The 22,282-nt window shown below is 38.9% G+C and overlaps 2 protein-coding genes across 8 annotated transcripts in view; one reads left to right on the top strand and one right to left on the bottom strand.

The window, feature by feature from the left end:
- The window catches only part of POLH (DNA polymerase eta), a 277,794-nt gene extending 260,480 nt beyond the window's left edge, over positions 1 to 17,314 (bottom strand). For 2 of the 5 annotated variants that reach the window (XR_014147669.1, XM_081828311.1), the window contains exons 1-4: positions 17,026 to 17,314; positions 10,263 to 10,403; positions 9,895 to 10,029; positions 6,851 to 7,068 (exon numbers count right to left, since the gene is read on the bottom strand). Coding sequence is in view for 4 of the 5 variants with exons in the window: in XM_081828311.1 (XP_081684437.1) it covers positions 6,851 to 7,068; positions 9,895 to 10,029; positions 10,263 to 10,399 (490 nt within the window). In the remaining variant the exon portion in view is untranslated. Of the gene's footprint in view, positions 1 to 6,850; positions 7,069 to 9,894; positions 10,030 to 10,262; positions 10,404 to 11,146; positions 11,211 to 17,007 lie in introns of all 5 variants that reach the window. The other 3 variants (XM_081828312.1, XM_006748961.3, XM_081828313.1) reach the window with 3 other exon arrangements.
- Positions 17,315 to 17,423: 109 nt separating this feature from the next.
- XPO5 (exportin 5) overlaps positions 17,424 to 22,282 on the top strand; it is a 52,217-nt gene continuing 47,358 nt past the window's right edge. For all 3 annotated transcript variants that reach the window (XM_081828310.1, XM_081828308.1, XM_081828309.1), the window contains exons 1-5: positions 17,424 to 17,709; positions 19,373 to 19,494; positions 20,389 to 20,461; positions 21,381 to 21,518; positions 21,658 to 21,840. In XM_081828310.1, coding sequence (XP_081684436.1) covers positions 17,605 to 17,709; positions 19,373 to 19,494; positions 20,389 to 20,461; positions 21,381 to 21,518; positions 21,658 to 21,840 — 621 coding nt within the window. In that variant the 5' untranslated portion in view covers positions 17,424 to 17,604. The remainder of the gene's footprint in view (positions 17,710 to 19,372; positions 19,495 to 20,388; positions 20,462 to 21,380; positions 21,519 to 21,657; positions 21,841 to 22,282) is intronic.

The raw sequence follows: 22,282 nt of genomic DNA, 5'->3' as shown, positions 1-22,282 counted from the left end.
GGAGGAGGGTCAGAGGAAGAAGCAGACTCCCCGCTGAGCAGGGAGCCCGATGCGGGACTCGATCCCGGGACTCCAGGATCATGACCTGAGCCGAAGGCAGTCGCTTAACCAACTGAGCCACCCAGGTGCCCTGTTTTTTTTTTCTTTAAGATTTTATTTATTTGACAGAGAGAGACACAGCGAAAGAGGAACACAAGCAGGGGAGTGAGAGAGGGAGAAGCAGGCTCTCTGCTGAGCAAGCAGCCCCATGCAGGGCTCAATCCCAGGACCCTAGGATCATGACCTGAGCTGAAGGCAGACTCCCTATCAACTGAGCCACCCAGGTGCCCCTAAGTGGCACATTTTTATTGTCCACTGTATTTTCCTGAAAGAACTGAAGGATTTGCAGCCTCCAGCTTGATAAACTCCACTATATCAGGATCAGAGAATAAAATAATTCCTCAATTGTCTATCTCAGAAGCTTCCCTGGGCAGTTCTACTACTACCCTTCAACACATTAAAGGCATATCATACAACTGTTCAATGGCAAAAGGATACTTTACATCTTACATCTTATTTTAAAACATGAAACCCATGGGAAATTTACCACTTTAACTAGAAGTAAGCTAAACTCTCTCTGAGCTTTTTCTAGACAAATCTTCATTGTTTCTACAAGTAATAACAGATTGCCTTAAGGTTCCCCCCCATAAGAAGTTAACTTGCTACAGGTTGGTATCCAGATAGTTTCCTTTTGGTTAATAGCCAGCATGCAAAACTTTTTTACTGAAAAAGCACTTCTGAATAAGAACAATGTTACAAAATAATAGCTCTAAAAGTACATGTTACAAACGAAGAGGAGATACACTGTTTTGAAGACAGCCTTTATGAAAAGTACTAGAAAATGTCTAGGAAAAACTGTAGATACCCTGTTAAAAAGCCTCTAACTGCCAAGTTCTTTGCTCTGAGAGATCCAGCTGAATTCCAGTTTCATAATATTTGATTAAAAAAATTTAAGACCCGGGGTGCCTGGGTGGCTCAGATGGCTAGGTGTCTGTCTTTGGCTCAGGTCATGATCCCAGGGTCCTGGGATTGAGCCCACATTGGGCTTCTGGCTCAGTGGGGAGCCCGCTTCTCCCTCTCCCTCTGCCTCTCTCCCTGCTTATGCTCTATCTCTGTGTCTCAAATGAATCAGTAAAAAAATCTTTAAAAAAAAATTTAAGACCCAGATTCTCTTAGATCTGGTATCTAGAACTATTATAAACTAGTAATACCACAGAAGCAAAATTTTTGTTGCCCCAATTTTAAGAAAATATTTTTAACCATCAAGTACACTTACTAAAAGCATTTTCATGCAGATTACAGGATACCTTGTTTTATTGTGCCTTGCTTCAATGTGCTTTTATAAACTGAAGATTTGTGTCAACCCTGCATGAAGTAAATCTATTGGCACCATTTTCCCAATAGCATTTGCTCACTTTGTATCTCTATGTTACATTTTGTTAATCCTCACAATATCTCAAGCCTTTTCATTATTGTTATATTTGTTATTGTTATATCTGTGATCAGTGATTACAACTTGCTGAAAGCTCAGATGGTTAGCATTTTTTAGCACAAAGTTTTTTTAAAATTAAGGTATGTACTTTTAAAGACAACACTATGGTGCCTGGATGGCTCAGTCGGTTAAGCGTCCAACTCTTGATCTCAGGGTCATAAGCTCAAGCCCTGTGTTGGGCTCCACATTGGGCGTGAAGCCTACTTATAAACAAATAAATAAATAACACTACTGTACACTTAATAAGACTACAGTGTAGTATAAACATAACTTCTATATGCACTAGGAAACCAAAAAATTAACCTAATTAACTTTACTGAGATATTTCCTTTATTGTGGATTGTCGGTAACCAAACCTGAAATATCTCTGAGGTATGCCTATATATCACAAGTTTTTGTCAGGTAGGTAAAGTAAAGATGAACTTATAAAAAAAAAAATCACTTATCATTCCCCTACACATCAATAACCAAGCATAAAATAAAATAGAAAAAAGTTAAAAAATAGCAATAAAAAAATTAAAGCATCTAGGAACTAACACAACACATGAATGCATTAGACCTTTGTAAAAAAAAAAGTAAAGCTTTAATAAATATATAATAATTGGACACTCACATAATAAGGAATTTTGATCCCCATTTCACACCCTATAGACACATACACAATGGATCGTAAATCTAAATGTGAAAAGCAAAACAATAAAGCTTCTAAAAAAAGACAGCAGAATTGCTTCGTAACCTTGAGGTAGGTAAGTACTTCTTAAATAGCACATAAAAAATGCTATCCATAAAGAAAAAAAAAAGATACATGGACCAAATTAAAATTAAGAACCTCTGTTCATCAGAAGCCACCAGTAAAAGAATGAGAAACAAGGCAATGACCAGAAGATATTTGCAATACATATATTAATAAAGGATTCATTTCCAGACTATACAAAGAAGTCCTACAGATGAATGAGACAAGATAATCCAACAACAAAAAAATGGGCAAAAGATTTAAATAGGTACTTAATGAAAGAAGATATCAAAATGGTGAATAAACTTACAAAAGGTGCTCAACTTCATTAAGACCAGCGACAAACAAACTAAAACCAGTGACATCACTACACACCCATCAAAATGGCTAAAATGCAAAAGAGGAAAAAAGCAAGTGCTGAAAAGGATGTGAAACAACTGGAACTTTTATATATGCTACTAGTGGGATTATAAATTGGTACAACCATTTTGGAAAACTGTTTGGCAGTACCTACTAAAGCTGACTATAAGCAAACTAAAACTGGTTTTAGGAAATCTTACAATTGAACACTTCTAATCATATACCCAACAGAAATGCATACATTTGTTCACCAAAGATATTTATAAGAATGTTCATAGCAGCACTATTCTTAGTAGCCCCAAATTGGAAACAACCCAAATACCCAACAGCAGTAGGAATGATAATTTGTGGTATATTCATGTAATGCAATACTACACAGTAATGAGAATAAACAAACTCAACTATATACAACAGAATGGATGAATCTCACAAAGACAGTGTTGACCAAATGAAGCCAGACTTAAATATACACTGAATGATTTCAATTTTATAATGTTCAAAAATAAGCTAAATAGAAATCAGGACAGTGGTTACTGTAGAATGGAAAAAGGAATGGATAGTGACTGGAAATGTAGGCAGGTGTTCCTTCTAAGGTTCTGGTTTTGTTTTTTGATTTGGGTGGTTCTTAAAAAGGTGGGTTTACTTTGTGAAAATTAGTTATGGAATACAATTGCAATTTGTACACTTTATGTGTATTATATCAAATAAAGGTGTAGATGAGAAAGAGAAAGGCAAATATACTGGATTACAGAGCTCAGAAAAAGTAAAAATACTACAACAGCTAAAACTTTTTAGCTTAAAAAAAAAAAAACATTAAAAGGGACACAAATGAAGACCTAAAAATTGGTGATATGGGTTTATGGATGGCATAAATTAACATTGAGATAACTATCCTCTCTGGGGTTGCCTGGGTGGCTTAGTTGGTTGAGAGTCTGACTCTTGATCTCAACTCAGGTCTTGATATCAGGATCTTGAGTTTAAACCTCGTGCCGGGCTCCACACGGCACAGAGCCTACTTATAAAAAAAAAAAAAGATAACTATCCTCTGTAATATATAAATTCAATGTAATCTCATCACAATTTTTTGAGGAGTTCAGCTAATGTATTCTAATATGCACACTAAGCAACAAAGGCACATATATAGCTAAGACAATTTTGAACAACAAAAGCAGAGGGGAGTCCTTACCAAATATACTACAAACAGTAATAAAAAAAAGTGTGTTTCTGGAGCAGGAGCAGACAGACAAATGGGATACTACAGAAATTGACCCAGGGGCGCCTGGGTGGCTCAGTCATTAAGAGTCTGCCTTCGGCTCAGGTATGATCCTGGGGTCCTGGGATCGAGCCCCGCATCGGGCTCCCTGCTCGGTGGGAAGCCTGCTTCTCTCTCTCCCACTCCCCCTACTTGTGTTCCTTCTCTTGCTTTGTCTCTGTCAAATAAATAAATAAAATCTTAAAAAAAAAAAAAAAGAAAAAAGAAATTGACCCAGTTATATTTTATATGTGAAGTCGGGAAAGAATGAATTATTTAATAAGTAATTGTTTGGAAGACAGGCTCTATAATTGTAAGAACATTAAAAAATAAAAATAGTAAGAATAAGATTTTTATTTATAAACTCAAATAAAAAGGTGAACTCCACATAGTCAAAAAAACCTAAAAATAAATTGTAAGGCAAATAAAAGTGTAGAAAAAGGTCTTAATGAACTTCTAGTAGAAATGGATGTCTAAAACAAGATTCAAAATGCATAAACCATAAGGTGAAAAATTGATGGACTAAAAGAATTTTGTTCAACAAAGTATAGCCTAAACAAAGTTTGTGGATGACAGATTTGGGAGAAGATATTTGCAATGTCAAAAATAGAAAAGGGACTAATAACTGCAATATAAAAGGAACTCCTGCAAAACAAAAAAGGCAGGAAATCCAATGATAAATTGGGTAAAGATTATAAATAAGCAATTGACAAAAGTAGAAACTCAATTAGCTAACAAGTATATGAAGAAATGCTCAACTTCAATTGGTAAATAGAGAAATATAAATTTAAACAAACCAAAAACAAGAAATACCAAATCACAGACCTGTACCCCTGAAACAAATAATATATTTTATGTTAAATAAAAAAAAAAAAGAATACAGGAACCAACTTGAAGGGAAGGCATTGCAAAATTCAGGCCAAATTGAGCATTGAAATTAATAATAGTAATAATGGATTGTAACCCAATGAATAAGATAAGTTGTGAGTTCATTAAATAAATCAATGGATAAAAAAACCAAACATGAAATACCACTTTATAGCCATCACATTGAAAATATTTTTAAACATTAGAAAATAGCAATTGCTGGTGAGGATATGAGGGCAACAGGAATTCTTGTGTACTTCAGGAGTAGGGTAACTGTTACAGCCATTCTGGGAAATGATTTGGCAGTATTTAGTGAAACTAAGTATGTGTATGCCTTATGACCTAACAGTCCACTCCTAAAAACATTTCTCAGAGAAACCCCTGCATCGGTCCAAAAGAGGATGAATGAGGATATTTATCATATAAACAGTAAAAAAAAAAAAAGAAGTAACAAATGAGTGCATCACTAGTAGACTGGTCTGTAAACATGATAGGTCCATACCATGGATTACAATTAAAAGCAATCAATTACACATAAATACAACTACATGGGAAGATCTATAAAATCATCACTGAAGGAAAATTAAGAAAAAGAATGAGATCTACACTGTATGTTGACTATACTGGAATTAAAATTAAAAAAATAAAAAACAAGAATAAGATCTATAACACAGTACTGTCTTTTAATTAAAAAGCACAAATTTTAAAAGCACATACACAAAGCAACACTGTACAATTTGTAAAGACATACACATTTAAAAAGATACACCAAACACATCAGTGGGTGCCAGAAGCTGGGTTGGGTAGGGAGGGAGTGGGGGGAAATCACTATGAAGGGGAAAGGAAAATAAATAAAATGAGAGAGGCATTGCACAGTCCACTGATATTTTACTATACATTTTTATTTTTTTAAAGATTTTATTTATTTATTTGACAGAGACACAGTGAAAGAGGAAACACAAGTAGGAGGAGTGGGAGAGGGGGAAGCAGGCTTCCCGCAGAGCAGGGAGCCCGATGAGGGGCTCGATCCCAGGACCCTGGGATCATGACCTGAGCTGAAGGCAGAGGCTTAACGACTGAGCCAGCCAGGCACCCCTACTGTACATTTTTAAAAAACATTTTTTATTTGAGAGAGAGAGAGAGAACACACAAGCGGGGGTGGGAGGAAAGAACGGGCAGAGGGAGAGGAAAAGGCAAGCTTCTCACTGAGCAGGGAGCCCTGCATGGGGCTTGATCCCAGGACTCTGGGATTATAACCTGAGCTGAAGACAGACACTTAACTGACTGAGCCACCCGGGCGCCCCAATATTTAACTATAAATTGATCAGAAATTCTGAGTGACTCAACTCCCTATACTTGAGGTCCCCCTTAAAAAAACTTAAATGATGGGGGCGCCTGGGTGGCTCAGTGGTTAGGCGTCTGCCTTCGGCTCAGGTCATGATCCCAGGGTCCTGGGATTGAGCCCCGCATTGGGCTCCCTGCTCTGTGGGAAGCCTGCTTCTCCCTCTCCTGCTCCCCCTGCTTGTGCGCTCTCTCTTTCTGTCAAATAAATAAATAAAATCTTAAAAAAAAAAAACTTAAATGATAAAGAAACCAAGTTACTGCATTATAAATTAACCTACAAATGACAGAAATGCTCAGTCTACTGATAACTCAAACCTGCTCTAGTTTAGGGCGCCTGGGTGGCTCAGTCGTTAAGCGTCTGCCTTCGGCTCAGGTCATGATCCCAGGGTCCTGGGATCAAGCCCCGCATCGGGCTCCCTGCTCAGCGGGAAGCCTGCTTCTCCCTCTCCCACTCCTCCTGCTTGTGGTCCCTCTCTCGCTGTGTCTCTGTCAAATAAATAAATAAAATCTTAAAAAAAGAAAAAAAAAAACCTGCTCTAGTTTATATCTAAATAGAAACTTGATTTCATACAGATTTCACAGCTTCTCAACATCCATATGCCTGGAAACATAAGAGAATTTGTATATCCTTCCACACGAGTCCTTGTGATTCATTCAGGTTGTAGTTTAAGTTTCCTTTCAATCAATCCAAGAAGGATCAGCGTGACCAAGCAAAGCAGATTCCAAAGGCAGGAAGCAGAAGCATATGACGCTATGGAAGTACCTTTCTGATCAGTCCCTTCTGCTGTTGTAGGGCCTTGGGGCAACCCTTCAATGTAGGTGGTTGGCAACAGCTCAGCTGAGATAGGCTGACCTTGTAGCTTTTGTAGCCTCTCTCGTACAGCACTGGTCAGGTCTATATAAGCCTCATCAATGCTGCCACGTTCAATCCCAGCAAAACGAGACATTATCCTCATCACTTCCACACTGGCTTCCCGGTACCTAAAAAGTATAAGAATTATCATATGTGTAAGCAATAAATGAAGGCAACATTGAGACTGTCAGCCCCCATCCCCTTCATCTCATAATGGAATCATATAAATAAACAGTGTAAGGTCTCCTTAAAGGGAGGAATGGCTTGGCAGAAATGAGGTAACCCAAATGAAGGGGTCAATGAACAGGCAGGTGGTCAGTAACAGAAGCAAAGAAAAAGAAGAACCATGGAGGCAAACATGTTTAGTGACTCTAGCACTATGAAGGTGGAAAGCATCCAGACCATAAACATGTTTTTGTGGATCTCTCCAAAGAGGAAAGAAATGCTTCAAACTTGTTCAACTACATTTTACTAAGATCACCTATTCTTTTTGTTATTTTCATATATCCACTATGTATTTTCTACTTCTACTTTTGTCTTCAAATAAGACATAATTTACAGGAAACACTGCCCTGATTCATGAACCCAAGTATTTGGTCCCTTTCTCAAGACAGTATTTCTCACTATAAATTAACAAAGTGACATATGGATTTTATACTTCAGTCAACAGTGAGTTGGATCAATATGTGAGCTGGTTCTTGCTACATATATACACATACGCACACACACACATCCAACCAACTAAGTCCAATCACTTCACTTCTGGGTATACCAACATTCAAATAATCAAATTGAAGATAAATGCCTAGAATGTGGTGACAGCCTTCCCCAGGGGATACCAATTTCACCATAAACCTTCTATTTAAACCATAACAAGCAGCTCTTCTGGCTGTAGATAGCTAGTTTCCTATGGCAATATGTGCATATTTTCTTTGCTTTGAACCTGCTATGGAATTTAAAGTAAGTTCTTTGTTCCTGATAAATCTATCATAAAAATGGGAATATTTGCACCATTTCACAAAGACATCTATAAAAACTAGTATAATTATTGTTCTAAAACATCCTCAAAAGAATTAGAGAAATATTTGGCTTTTTTCCTTTTAATCATTATTTGTGCTGGAAAGAGGAGAGTCAGACCTCAAAGGAAATAAAAGAGTACAAGCGTGTGCAAGAGCATGAGAACATGATACACACACATACACACACACACAGAGTGAGGAAAGAACACCTTATTGCAGTAGTTGGTGTTCCTTCACAGCCTCCTGGGCAAATTACTCCAAAGTATCTTAAGAATATTTGATAAAATGTATGTGTATACATTTCTGCAAATCATATTTTATAACTTGGTATCACGAGTTAATTATTAAAAAAATAATTTTAGGGTGCCTGGGTGGCTCAGTCGGTTAAGCGACTGCCTTCGGCTCAGGTCATGATCCTGGAGTCCCAGGATCGAGTCCCGCATCGGGCTCCCTGCTCGGCGGGGAGTCTGCTTCTCCCTCTGACCCTCCTCCCTCTCGTGCTCTCTGTCTCTCATCCTCTCTCTCGCAAATAAATAAATAAAATCTTTAAAAAAAATAATAATAATTTTAAATTGCCAGGTCTTAATAATTCTGGTCTATACACTAACTCCTAAATTTGGTAAACGGCTTTGTTCATTATTTGATGAAGATTTTTTTTTTTAATTTTTATTTATTTGTCAGAGAGAGACAGAGACAGAACACAAGCAGGGAGAGCGGCATGCAAAGGGAGAAGCAGGTTCCCTGCCAAGCAAGGAGCTCAATGTGGGACTCGATCCCAGAACCCCGGGATCATGACCTGAGCCAAAGGCAGATGCTTAACCAACTGAGCCAGCCAGGTGTCCCATTTGATGAAGATTTTCAAAGGAAAATAAATGATCCAGTTTAAAGCATGCAGCTTTTCAAAATCATACTCGGAAGTCAACTATATTTCTGGGAAGTTACATTGTCTTTACCAGCATAAAATTTTTTCAATGCAGTGTAGCATATGTCCATTAGCTGAGTTAATTTTACTTTAGGGTTAAGATACTAATCTTCAGTCAAATCTGTCTTCTCTTCTGACAATAACTCGAAGGTGAAGTTGCTTATGGCACACCACCTTTAGACTTGTAATTCATAGGTGAATTCTCAAGTCTTAAGTCAAATCATGATCCCTACACACCACACTACATGGTAGAATATACTGTGAGAATGTGGCTACTGAAATCTAAAAAAACCCCTGAATCCTCAGTTTTCTATCTCCTAGCTGTGTAAACTTACATTATTTAACCTCTCTAAACTTGTTTCTTTGTGGAGGTGGGGGTGGGTAATACTAGAACCTATCTTACAATAATGTGAGATTTAAGAGATCTTGCCTATCGAGAGTTTGTACAGGCTGGCATAGGACAAATGCTCAATATATACTATTTATAAGGATTATTATAATGGCTGGAGCTTGTACTTAACCTCTAACTTAGCTATGCCCATATAGACTAATGTCCTACAATCTGGGGAGCGACAGCTCACTTCAAACACAGAGGTAATCTCCTTTGAGATTGTTCAGTTCTAACAAGTAATTCTAGATACTGCACTATAATGTCAGTTTGACTCATCCTTCTCTGGAAGAGGTTAGTTTCAGTCAATTTAATTACTTCAAACATTTCAGACTTTTGGCCTAAGAACATGGAAATTGGTATTAAGTTTTAACTCTAACACCAATTCTTAAACAATTAAGGAACTGAAAGGGTGTTAAGGGCAGCAATTGTTATAGGCTGTAATGACTCTGCACTGTTCCTGAAACAGTACCAAATCTATTTTCATGTCAGAGAATAAAGCTGGCTGTGCAAAGGAACTTTGTCAGGTGTTAATTATACAAAACAAATTTGAAACATCAGTTCCCAGGCTCACAGAATATTGTTTCCAATTCTTCCATTCCCCTAAACAATCTTTTCTTCTTACTTGGTGAGGTTAGCCTTCCCACGGGACTCATGAACTTGTACCAGTAGAAGATCTGGACATAACTTCTTAGCATCATCTGCCCACATGCTTCTAGTGACCCCAAATGCACGAGCTTCATAACTCACTGCAACTATTCTAAGGTTAGGAAAAAAAAAGAGAAACAGAAAAATATTACACGATCACAAACAAAAATAACTAAAATTTAACTGAACGGGCTATAAACATAATAGTAGAAACTTTTTGGTCACAGATGCCATTATTCCATCTCAAACAGCGCAGTTCAGAAATCTCAAAAACAGGACCTAACATACTGCCATGTATTCTTATAGAATAAAATAGCTGACAGTTACAATAACTATGATACATACCCACCACCCTTCCATGATTTGTACTGTGCAACCGCACAAGGTTTATTCTTCAAATGAGGATTTTGCCGCTGTTCCACTTGAACAAAAAAACAGTCCATGTCCACTAGGGCAACTACCCGGTCCTGTCCAGTAGCCATTTTTCTGTAAGACAATATTTTATGGTCAGAAAAGACACCTAATCCAAAGTGCCAAGGAAAACTGTTAATTTCTGTTCTTCCATTGTTGAATTATCATGAGCATGGATACTAACAAGAATGAAATAGGCATTTTCATATACTGCTGTTAGGAGAATAAATAAATAAATTGGTACAATTTTAGGAAGGTAGTAAAGCTTAGTCATCATGTCGCGTTAGTCTTCTATAATCTGTGACAGTTCCTCAGTCTTCCCTATTTTTCATGACCTTGACACTTTTGAAGAGAACTAGTCCATTACTTTGAGAATCTCTCTCAATTTAGGCTTGTCCAATGTTCCCTCTTGATTAGATTAAGGCTATACATTTTTGGCAAGAATATTATGGAAGTGATGTACTCTTCTCAGTATATCATATTGAAGAGGTACATGACATCAAAATGTGTTATTACTCGTGGTGTTAACCATGATCATTTGGTTGTGATAGTGTTTGCCAGGTTTCTCACTGTAAAGTTATTTTTACTTTTGTAATTGTTATCTCAGGGGAGATACTTTGAGATTATGCAAATATCCTGGTTTTCCTCAAACTTTCAACCATTAAGCACCTATCAGTGGGTCTTGCCTGTAACACTTTACAGTGTTCTAATGGTGATTTTCTATCCATTTATGTAAACTTTTTAAGACAAAAAAATACTACATACTATTCATATAAAAACATAGATAAAGGTATGGATGGTAGATTGGAAGAACAGACCTTATATACTTGATATCGGGCTCCCTGCTCGGTGAGAAGCCTGCTTCTCCCTCTCCCACTCCCCCTGCTTGTGCTCCCTCTCTCTGCCAAATAAAATTTAAAAAAAAATTTTTTTTTAATAATAAAATAAATTTAAAAAGTGAATTATTATAAGGGTTTTTAAAAATAAGCTTTAATATCGGGATGCCTGGGTGGCTCAGTCGGTTAAACGTCTCCCTTTGGCTCGGGTCATGATTCCAGGGTCCTGGGATCGAGTCCCACATCCGGCTCCTTGCTCAGTGAGGAGCCTGCTTCTCCCTCTCCCTCTGCCTGCCGCTCCCTCTGCTTGTGTGCTCTCTCTCTGACAAATAAATAAAAATCTTATTAAAAAAATAAGCTTTAATATCAATAATGTATTTGTGTAAACAAAAATTTAATTTTCCTTCATTTGCTACAAAGAGTATTTTCTTGAACTGCTGGTCTGCTCCTGATAAATTTTTCTTTACCTTTTTAAGTAATCTGCCTAGAAAACAAAAGATTCTGTTTCGTCAAAATAATTTCCTGTGCTTCATGTTATCTTTATCAAGTCAGTCATTATAGAAAACAGAGTCTTCTCTATTAAGAGCTAAAGTTTTTTTGTTTGTTTTTTTTACAACTATGTAACTTGCCATATTTGCTTGCAAAGTCTTTGTCACTTCGATTAAATGGACAACTAAGTATTGTTTCACAATGACCTGTGATCCTATTTAATCAAGGGGTTTCAACCTTTTTGTTATTTTTGACAACCTTCGCCAGAAACTACACTCAGCATCTCAATACCAAACAGCCATAGCTTTGTGGACTATGTGAGCATATGAGCTTTCTCTTCATTTATTTTGTGGATCCGATGGCAAAATGTGTCCTAAGGTATCAGAAAAGTTTAAGAGAGGTTATTTTTTAGGTCTGAGAATGCTCAAAAACTTTTCCATATAAACAAATGGTAACTGCTTTTTTGCTTTACACCACTTTGGTCTATGGGGTGCCTGGGTGGCTCAGTCGGTTAAGCATCTGCCTCAGGTCATGATCCCAGGGTCCTGGGATAGAGCCCTGAATGGGGCTCCCTGCTCAGCGGGGAGCCTGCTTATCCCTCTCCTCCCTGCTTGTGCTCTCTCTTGCTATCTCTGTCTCTCTCCCTCAAATAATTAAATAAATAAAATCTTAAAAAAAAAAGGAACGCTCTACTTTCAGATAGTGGGGTTAACCTGTATGGTATGTTAAATTATGTGGGAAGCAGTGTCAAATATGAAATAATGCTAAACCTTCTTTATGCATATCCTTGTATGGAAATATAAGTGTTCAAGAAACTATATGAAATTCCTAAAATTCTGATATATTATCAATCTTAATTCCAATTATCATTTTGAAAAGTTATTTTAAAATGTTATGTGTCACTTGGGGTGCCAGGGCTCAGTCGGTTAAGTGACTCTTGGTTTCAGCTCGGGTCATGATCTCAGGGTTGTGAGACTGGCCCCATGTTGGGCTCTGGGTGTGGAGTCTGCTTGGGATTCTCTCTCTCTCTCTCTGCCCCTCCCCCTCTCTAAAAAATGTTATGTGTCACAAAAATACCAAATTTCCTTGCCAAATGCATTATAATGAACTCTCAGGATCTTTAACTATGGACATTTTTAAGTCTTTTGTCATTTAGAGTTGTTTGCAAATGTGTTTCATCTTCAGAAATTCATGTAAAGGACACTGATAAGTACTCTAGAATACAGGTTCTGATAACTTTTAGATCATACCACTGAACTGGGTAAGAACTGACAGGACACTAATAGAGAAACTGATGGTTTCATAAAACTGTTAACAAAAAATCAACAAGAATTCCATGGGACTGAATGAACTGATGAGGATGATTACAATTTTTATGACTTTTTGCATGAAACATTGTTGGTTCTTTAATGTTGTTTTTTTCATTTTAAAAAACCTCTTTTCTTAAGCTACCTCTGACTTTTAGCAATTTGGTAAAGTATCCTTTAGAGAACACAGATGAAACAATTACTTTTTCTCCCTACCTGATCCCTCCAGAACTAAAAAATGTCAGTGAATCTTATTTTCGTGGGAATATAATTATCTGCATAATCCGTTCATCTTGTAACCGGACACAAAGGGAAACATTGGTTATATTACCCAGACTTTCAGTGGAATGTCATATTTGAGAAAGACATACATAGATATAATAGTTAAGGAACTAAGGTTGACTTTATGGAGCCAATAAAGCCCCTTGAAAAATCAGCCTGCTACCTTGCTTACAGAGTTCCCAATAGCCTTCCTAAGGAAGGTCACTTCCTGGCAAGCCCAGGAACCTCAGGGTGTTTTAGGAACCTCAAGAGAGGAATTCACCTAAATTTATAGGTATTGCAGGCAAGACCTACTGGCAGGTTTCTGGATTGGCTTCCTGGCCTTGAGAGGCTTTTATAAATTCAATTTGAGATTCCTTATGAAAAGTTCCAGAAAAGCAGACTTAAAAGTCTATATGGTCAATTCTTGCTGCAATGATGTAAATTCTTACTGCAATTATGTAAATAATCAGCCAAATTTAATGAGATTAAACTTATTTTACAAATTAGCCTTACTTCGACTATCTCTGATAGAAATGGGGGTGATGGTGAGACAAAGAATGTTTTAGTAATATACCTTTGTGGATATCAGATTCTGTCGCTGTTATTTGTCTTTGAGGTTTTGTTTTCCACCTCTAAACTGAACTAGATCCTGAATTCTTCTAGTTTCCTCCAATATTTGGCTACAACTCTCCAAACTAACATTTCCAAGTGTTATCCCACCCTTCTGACTTGGAAACACTGAGAACTAAAATTGCCCTTTCCCAAAGCCATGCAAGCTGAAGTGGGACTTGATATAAACTTAAGAGAAATCACCACAATAGTTCGTGTATAGACAATTTTTGTGCCTGTTACTGTGTGGGCCACTCAGAAAAGATCGCCAGAGACATTCAAACTGCAAACCAGGAAAATCTAAGATTGCCACCTTCTGCCCTCACTCCATCTGAAGATGCTTTGAGCCTGACATCTAGAAATCTTCTCAACTGGCTGCCTTCAGAACTCAGAAACTGGGATTATAATCTCCTCCAAACATTAACCTTTGTTTTTATTTTTGTTTCCATAGACATACCTCTTATTAAATGCCTGAAGCAAATACTTCCACCATGTAGGCCTGTTAAAAAAGAGACAGCAGGCCCAAAATGGAGTCACTTATACTAAGCCCATGTCACCAAACCAAGACTGAATACCTAATCTCAGTTTTAGCCCCTCCCAGTCTGTAATCTTAACCTGTCAGTCTGGAATTTCCTGGTCAGCATTAGTGCCCTGCCTTCCCCCAAAGAAAGGTGGCCTTGCTTGGAACAATCCACTCTTTGACAGTAACTTTCTTGTCATGCCCCCTTCTGCCTCTAAAAGTCTTTCATTTTGTACAGCTCTTAGGAGTTTCTTTTTGTTAGATGGGATGCTGCCCAATTCATAATCTTTGAATAAAGCCAGTAAGATCTTTACATTTATTCAGTGTTTTTTTTTTTTTTTAAACAGGCTTAACTTGGGGAACCCACCTGCATGACCACCTTCTGAAATGAGACACAACCTTTTAATTACTCTCAGGATTAAGAAACTGGTTCCATTGAATATGAAACAATCTAGCAACTCAGGACAGGCTCAAACCTACTTATACCATATGGCTGAAGATGTTAAAATATTTCACAATATTACCCAAATCCTTGAACAGATTTCCAGGGCTAGCTAAATAGTCAGGATCACTGACCTATTTTCATGGCTGGACCCTTTCAAGTTTGGGACAATAGCTGGAGACTGGATTTCAAACTATGGCCTGTATAATTATTTATATAAATATAACTTTTAACATACCAGCTATCCAGGTAGTTAATGTCCTCATCATTGACTCTGGCATCACAGGGTAGATTATTATGTAAACCCTGACAGTTGTTCTCCCCCACCCCTTTTTCATAAGGGAGATGCCTGATTTAAGCTTGGATTGCTGAGGCATCTGCTCCAAGATGACTATCTTGAATAAACACATAGCCAGCCAAATGACTAGATAAAGTGCCAGACCACCTCCCCCAGCTAAGACTCCTTTGTTTTAGAGTTCTTGGTTGATTTCAATAACTGGCCATTTTTTGGGTGCTTGGTTTTTTGTTTTCCATTTTCTCTCTTCCTGTACTTTAAATTCCCACTTTTTTTTTTTTTTTAAACGATTTTATTTGATTGAGAGAGGGGACGGGGGGCGGGGCGGACGGGGAGAAGAGAGGGAGAAGCAGACTCCCAACTGATCAGGGAGCCCCCTACAGGGCTCAATCCCAGGATCCCGAGATCATGACCTAAGTCAAAGCAGACACTTAACCAACTGAGCCACCCAGGCTGCCCCTCCTGCTCTTCTTTTTTAAATTCACTGATGAAACTCTTGATCGCCACCCTCAATCCCAGTAAAAGCAGAACCCCGGGCCTGTTCTAGCTTGCTCCCTCTCTACCTATAACTATGCTGTGTGCCCAACTGGTTTGTCTTGTAAGCTCCAGGGCTTGTAAGGAATAAACTTTTTTTTTTCTTTCAAAGTTTCCTGCGAGTCACTGCTAAAGGGTGTCCTGCAATCATACTAAGAACCATAAGAACACTGGTTTGAAAAGAGATGTCTGTGGGAAGCTCACTGGAGCCCAGGTGAGTGCCCCCAAACATTTCTAACCCTAGCATTACGATCGCTAGGCTGAGATAGCACAAAACACATCCATACCAATTAAATTAGGATGTCTGGTAGTAGAAGCAAAATACCAATGCTACTTAAATATTATTTTATTTATTATTTTAAAGCATTATTACTAATAGACCAAGAGAGCACAAAACAGGGTGTGACCTGGGCACTGTGATTTTTAAAAGCTCTCCAGGCAGTTCTAGTACGTAGCAGAGATTGGAAACAACTGACCTAAAGTAAATAAGATACTTATGGAAACACCAGTAATTCATGATTTAAATATGAGAAACATAGGTTATACAGTTGAGTAAGCACTGGACTGTATTAAAAAAGGTCAACAATTAACATTCACCTTGAGAAAAGTGGCAGGCAACTAAGAATGACAGAAGTTACTGGAAAGAAAACAATGAATAAAAAATCTGAGTAATCAAGACATTAATTCCTTATAAATTTCACTCACTGAAAACTGGAAGAATGTGTAACTTTAAACATTTGTAAGTTAAAACCATAACATGTCAGAAATCACCTTGCTTGAAAGGAAGTGGTTTTTGTGTTGCACTGGAACAGATAATGCCAGAATAAAAATAGTAAACACATTTTCTCACACACATACACATACACCCACATCCACCCCCACCCCCACCACGGAAGTACCACGCTAGATGCAAATAGCAGAAATGTAGTTTGAATAGGAAGCAGTGATTTAAGTCCAGCAAACATTTTACTGAGTAAACAAACACAAAACCCAATATGCAAACTTCAACAGATAATGAAGCTGCTGAAGTGTTCAATTTATGTATTATGCTGGGGAAAGCAAGAGCTTTTTAAAGATGGAATAATGAAATACACTCGCTGCCAAAAACCCCCCTTCCCGAATAAGGATTACACTGTTTTGAAGTCTTATCTGTAGCACTTCAAATGATCCAAACTGCACAAGCCTTCAATAACTGTAATTATTCATCTAGCGAAAATGCCGTTTTCCCACAAGAAAATTCCTTAGGGGACCATACCGGGGCCTTACGTCTCAGTGAGCATGCGTTTGTTTCACCGAATTTGGGTCCAACGTCACCACCAGCCACTGCTATAGCATAAAACCAATAGCCAAAATATCAAAAGTCTGAAAACAGCGATACCGAACGGTTCTAAATCCTCTTACCAATGTAGCAAGCACCTGGAAAAACTGCCAACCACGGACGCCAAAGATGCCGGGCTCGCTGTCCACTGGAAGATGAAGGGGTCCTGAATATCTGCCCCCTTTCCGGGACAGGACCAGTCGGTTTCGAGAGCTTTATTCCCCGTGCTGCCGAAGAAACGGACCAGAGGTCACGGACGACCCTTCACTGGGGAGCTGTCCGCACTACCCCACCGGTCTAGAGAGGTTTTGCGCGCTCAGCGGCCAGCCCTCAGAATGTAGGTTAGACAGCGCGCGCAGCAAAAAAAAGCCGTTGACGCGCCTGCGCACTGCTGCCCTTCCGTCCTCCGCTCCGCCCACTGAGAAAAAACCGTCACCCCGGAGCCGCCACTTCCGCGGGCGCGTGCGCAGTGGCGAGTCGGGCGCGTGCGCAACCCCCGATTCTTCCAGGCTGGAGCTTCTGCAGCTCACGCTCCTCCTCCCGCTCCCCACCCCCCAGCCAGCCGCGGCCCGGTACCAGCGTGTGGTCCCGCGAGGGGAGCGGTCGGTACCTCGTGCTCACGAGACGGCCGTGGTCCGCGCTCGTGGCGCGTGGCACTGGCCATGGCGATGGATCAAGTGAACGCGTTGTGTGAGCAGCTGGTGAAAGCGGTGACGGTCATGATGGACCCCAGCTCCACCCAGCGCTATCGGCTGGAAGCCCTCAAGGTAGACGGGGTCTGGCGCCCCGGGCCTGCCCCAAGACCCTCCCCCCAACTCCAGCGGTCCCCCCGCAGCCCAAAGCCCTGCTGGTTTCCCGCCCACGCAGCCCTTGGACCTCCTACCGCAACCCCGGGGGGCCTTAGCCTTTCCCCTCCCCGCCCTCCGCGCCTCTTCTCACTCCGGGCTTTCTCTGCTAACTGCGCCTCCCCTTCTCTCGGGACTCTCCGGTTCCTTGCTGCTTCTCATTTTATTACCACTTCCCACTGCCCTCTCCTCTCCTTTCCCCACTTCTGTTCAGTCTTGCCCGCACCACAGCCGGATGCTTCTATTTTATTACCCCAAGCCCCACATCCCCTAGGCTTCCCGTGGCGCACGTGCCCATCACGTCCCCAACACCAGCTACATTCTTGACAGTCTCCCCTGCATTAAACGTTTCCTTGCACCCTCCTGACCCGTCCTAGTCGAGCTCCAGCCCCCCTAATGCCACTTTATTTACATTCTTACACCTCTCACTAATCCTCTTCTGTGTCTTGGGTTATTTCTGGGCTAATTCTCCCACACCCTCCCCCCATGTTCTTTTACTGTGTTCTATTCTCAGGCTATTTTGCGCAAAGATGAACTTCTGCCACTTACTTTGCATTTTAACAAGGGCACTTTGGTTTCCTGAAAGTAGTTTTCTTGAATCCGGATGCTCAGCTCCTGGGACTGACTCTTGTGTTGCAGTTTGGGAATGCTAATACAAATTGGGATGCTAATAAAATGTGAACTTATTCCCACATCAAACTATGTGTGTAGGATGTGAGAGATGACCATTAGGAAAAACACCTGTGCATATATATTTTTTAAAGTTTTTATTCAGGGGCGCCTGGGTGGCTCAGTTGGTTAAGCGACTGCCTTCGGCTCAGGTCATGATCCTGGAGTCCCTGGATCGAGTCCCGCATCGAGTCCCGCATCGGGCTCCCTGCTCGGCAGGGCGCCTGCTTCTCCCTCTGACCCTCCTCCCTCTCATGCTCTCTCTCATTCTCTCTGTCTCAAATAAATAAATAAAATCTTTAAAAAAAATAAATAAAAAAAATAAAGTTTTTATTCAGTTAAGTGCTGTGTATGTTTTAAATGATGTAACTTTATAGAGTGAACATCATTTGGGGAAAACTTTACTTTTAAAAACATACAGATGTCTGCCACAGGATTTGGAATGAGAAACAGTTGGGTTCTATTAGTTTGGTTTTTTGCTATAAAATATTAAAAATATACACGAAAGTAAAGGGAATAATACTACAATGATCTTGTATATACCCCTCACCTAAATTCAGGAGTTATAAAGATTTTGCCACATTTGCTTTATTCCTTCCCCCCACCTAACTTTTTTTAAAGCAAATCCTAGAAATTGTCATTTCATTCCTATATACTTCAGGGGTATATCTCTAACAAATGATTTTTTACTCCTTTAGGTCAGACTTTTTTCAACATTATTTGGCCATAGCATGGAAAATTTATAACTATCAAAGTGAAAGGAATGTTTATCAGTTCTTTACTCATATACTATTGGTCTAGATTCTGCAGTTTAAAAATATAGCTCAGGTTGGAGTTCCGTAAGATAAGTTTTTAAATTTTTTAATCCCCACTCTCTCTTGCCTCCTAAGGGAAATACTAACTTTTTTTGTTTCAGTTTTGTGAAGAGTTTAAAGAAAAGTGCCCTATCTGTGTCCCCTGTGGCTTGAGGTTGGCTGAGAAAACACAAATTGCCATCGTCAGACATTTTGGCCTTCAAATCCTGGAACACGTTGTCAAGTAAGGAGCTTTTGGACAGTACCACCGAAGTCTGTGAGAGAGCAAATCTTTATTTCTTATATAACTCATAGAGATAATCTTTAGGTGAGTAGAAAAGAACAATCTCCAAGAAGAAAGGAGTGATCCCCAAGAGATTATCACAGCCTCAAGAGTACTCTTATTTAAGACTTAACCTTCCTCTTTTTCAGTTTTTTCATCCATGGTACAGTCAAAGCATTCTACATATATTATCTGATAGTGGTTCAGTCAGTATTTATTGAGCTGCTACTATATGCCAGCAGATCTCAGTCTTTTTAGAATAATACAGTGTATAGGTAATAAATCTCTGGTTAGGCATTGTATTTTTAATTTTTTTTTTAAGTTTGAGTGTGTTCTTTCTCTGAATGGCGAATCTGAAGCAGGATTATATGAGAAAAACTGAAAACCCTTCCTAACTTGAGTCTTCTACCCCTAGCATCTATCAGAAGAATCAGCTTTTAAGACTTAGCCATAGTTTTTGTGTTCTGTGTTATTCATAAGCCAGCACCAGAAAAAGAGGAATTAGTGGTATCACCATTGTATTTTCTGAGAAGCAACTACATTTGTTGCAGTTGTCCCAGGTGTATATTTGCTTTTGACCTATCAGTAAAATCAAGAGGAAAAGCTAATCTGCACAAATCCTGTGTGAATTTCAAATAGTGGACCACTTCCTACATAGAACTTTTTCCCAAGAATTTTTCTGTTGTCAGCATTTTAGTTGAATGTAGAGTGTTCTTGTCCATTTTTTGAAGGGTACAAAATCAAAAGTATAATTTCTTGGTGAAATCACTAGCATAATATAACACAGAATCAAAGCTAGTCTCTTATGAAGACTTCTAATGTGGTTCTCTTGACCTTACACATTTTGGTGGCCAGGTTTCGGTGGAACAGCATGTCTCGATTGGAGAAGGTCTATCTGAAGAACAGTGTCATGGAGCTGATTGCAAATGTAAGGAATGATTGGTTGGAACACTTGTGTTTCAGAGGTAGTTTAGACTAAGGGTAACTTCTTTAGCATTTATGTAAAAACTAGGTCTACATAGGTCAAACAGCACGCTCAACAGGGCAGAGAAGATGAAACATTTTCAGCAAATGAACAAGATTATTAGATCTAAACTAGATTGCACTTTGCTGTTTGTTTCCTTTTATTCCAAACCGAATTACTGTATGATTTTAACAATACAAAGTATGCAGTATGAATTAGTATCAGGAATTAGGATATGACTTTAAACATGCCTAAAATCCACAGCCTTTTTTCTTTTTTTTACAAATGGCATGAAAAGTTGAATTCCCACCTTTTCCTCTCCAAAGTTGAGTGACTTTAATAGAAAAAAATCCCCTTCAAAACTATTTATCAATTTAGGATTTGTATTTTGCTGGTTCTTGGGAAACTTGATAGAAATCCTAATTAATTAATCTCGCTATCAAACTCCAGAAGAACAACGTCCCAGGAATAGTTTTTTTGGTCTTATAATGCTAGAACTATTGGTAAAATATTTAGTTTTGCTTCCCAAACTCTCTTATCAGCTTCTTATTGTCCTCCTTTCTGTACTCTTCTACTTTGGCGCTCTTACAAAATGAAATAGTCTGAGAGTCTCTTCAGTTTGTAAAGGAAAACAATGATGTCTTCCTTGCTCTGTGTGACAGTCAATTTATGCCACCCTTACTTAAGCTTTAAGTGAGGAAAATAGTTAGTGAGAATGCAGGACAAGTGACTCAGACCTGGAGAGCAGGTTTGTTTACCCCGTTTAGTTTAAAAGCAAGCCTGCTGAGGAGTTGTGTACACTTTCACAGCACAGGGTTTTGGGTTTTTTAGGTTTCTTAAATTCAGTCTTGCAAACCTCTTACTATCTCTTATTCTTTTTCAGGGAACACTGAATATTTTGGAAGAAGAGAACCATATTAAGGATGTTTTGTCTCGAATTGTAGTAGAAATGATCAAGCGGGAGTGGCCACAGCACTGGCCTGATATGCTAATAGAACTGGACACCCTTTCCAAACAAGGGGTATGAAATATAACTATATTAGTTCCGTTTATTTTGGGGGGCTGTTCTGGAGTTTGTTTTGTCAACAGAAAAGAGCTTTTGGGCATACCTATAGTGAAAAAGAAGTTTCAGTTTAATTAGCTTATTTCTATTGATGCAGGAAACACAGACAGAGTTAGTGATGTTTATCCTTCTACGACTGGCAGAGGATGTAGTGACCTTTCAGACACTACCCCCTCAAAGAAGAAGGGATATCCAGCAAACATTAACCCAGAACATGGAAAAGATCTTCAGTTTTCTACTTAACACGCTTCAAGAAAATGTAAACAAGTACCGACAAGTGGTAAGGGCTACCCCACCTCCCAAAAGTTCTATTTTCTAATATGAGTGGTTTTGTTGTTTGTTTTTTTGAAGTTAAAATAATCTGTCAGCAAGGAATTAGGATGTCTAGTTCAGCAAAAGGAAACCATTTTATAAGCAAAAGAGAAACAGATGACAGGAAGAACTGGAACTAATTTTCCAAGAAACTCAGGTCAGTGAGTTCCCATGTTAAAAAAATAATCCTTTATAGTAAGAAACTTCTTAAAACAGTATAAAAATTGTTAATTTTTAATGTTTAAAGTATTTAAAACCCGGATTTCCGGTAGGTCAGAGTAGCATCCCTGTTAAATTTTGATGCCATATTTAGTCCTGGTCCCTTTTGCAGGAAATTGCCAGGTTTTATTTATCTTGACCACATGATTCTTGGTACAGATTTCCCCTGCTACCTGAAAGAAGAGCGTTCC

The sequence above is a fragment of the Leptonychotes weddellii genome, chromosome 8 (assembly GCF_054177405.1).
Source record: "Leptonychotes weddellii isolate Sample4059 chromosome 8, ASM5417740v2, whole genome shotgun sequence".
Taxonomy (NCBI): Eukaryota; Metazoa; Chordata; class Mammalia; order Carnivora; family Phocidae; genus Leptonychotes; species Leptonychotes weddellii.
The sequence above is the reverse complement of the archived record's forward strand: the minus strand, read 5'-3'. Positions and strand labels throughout refer to the sequence as shown.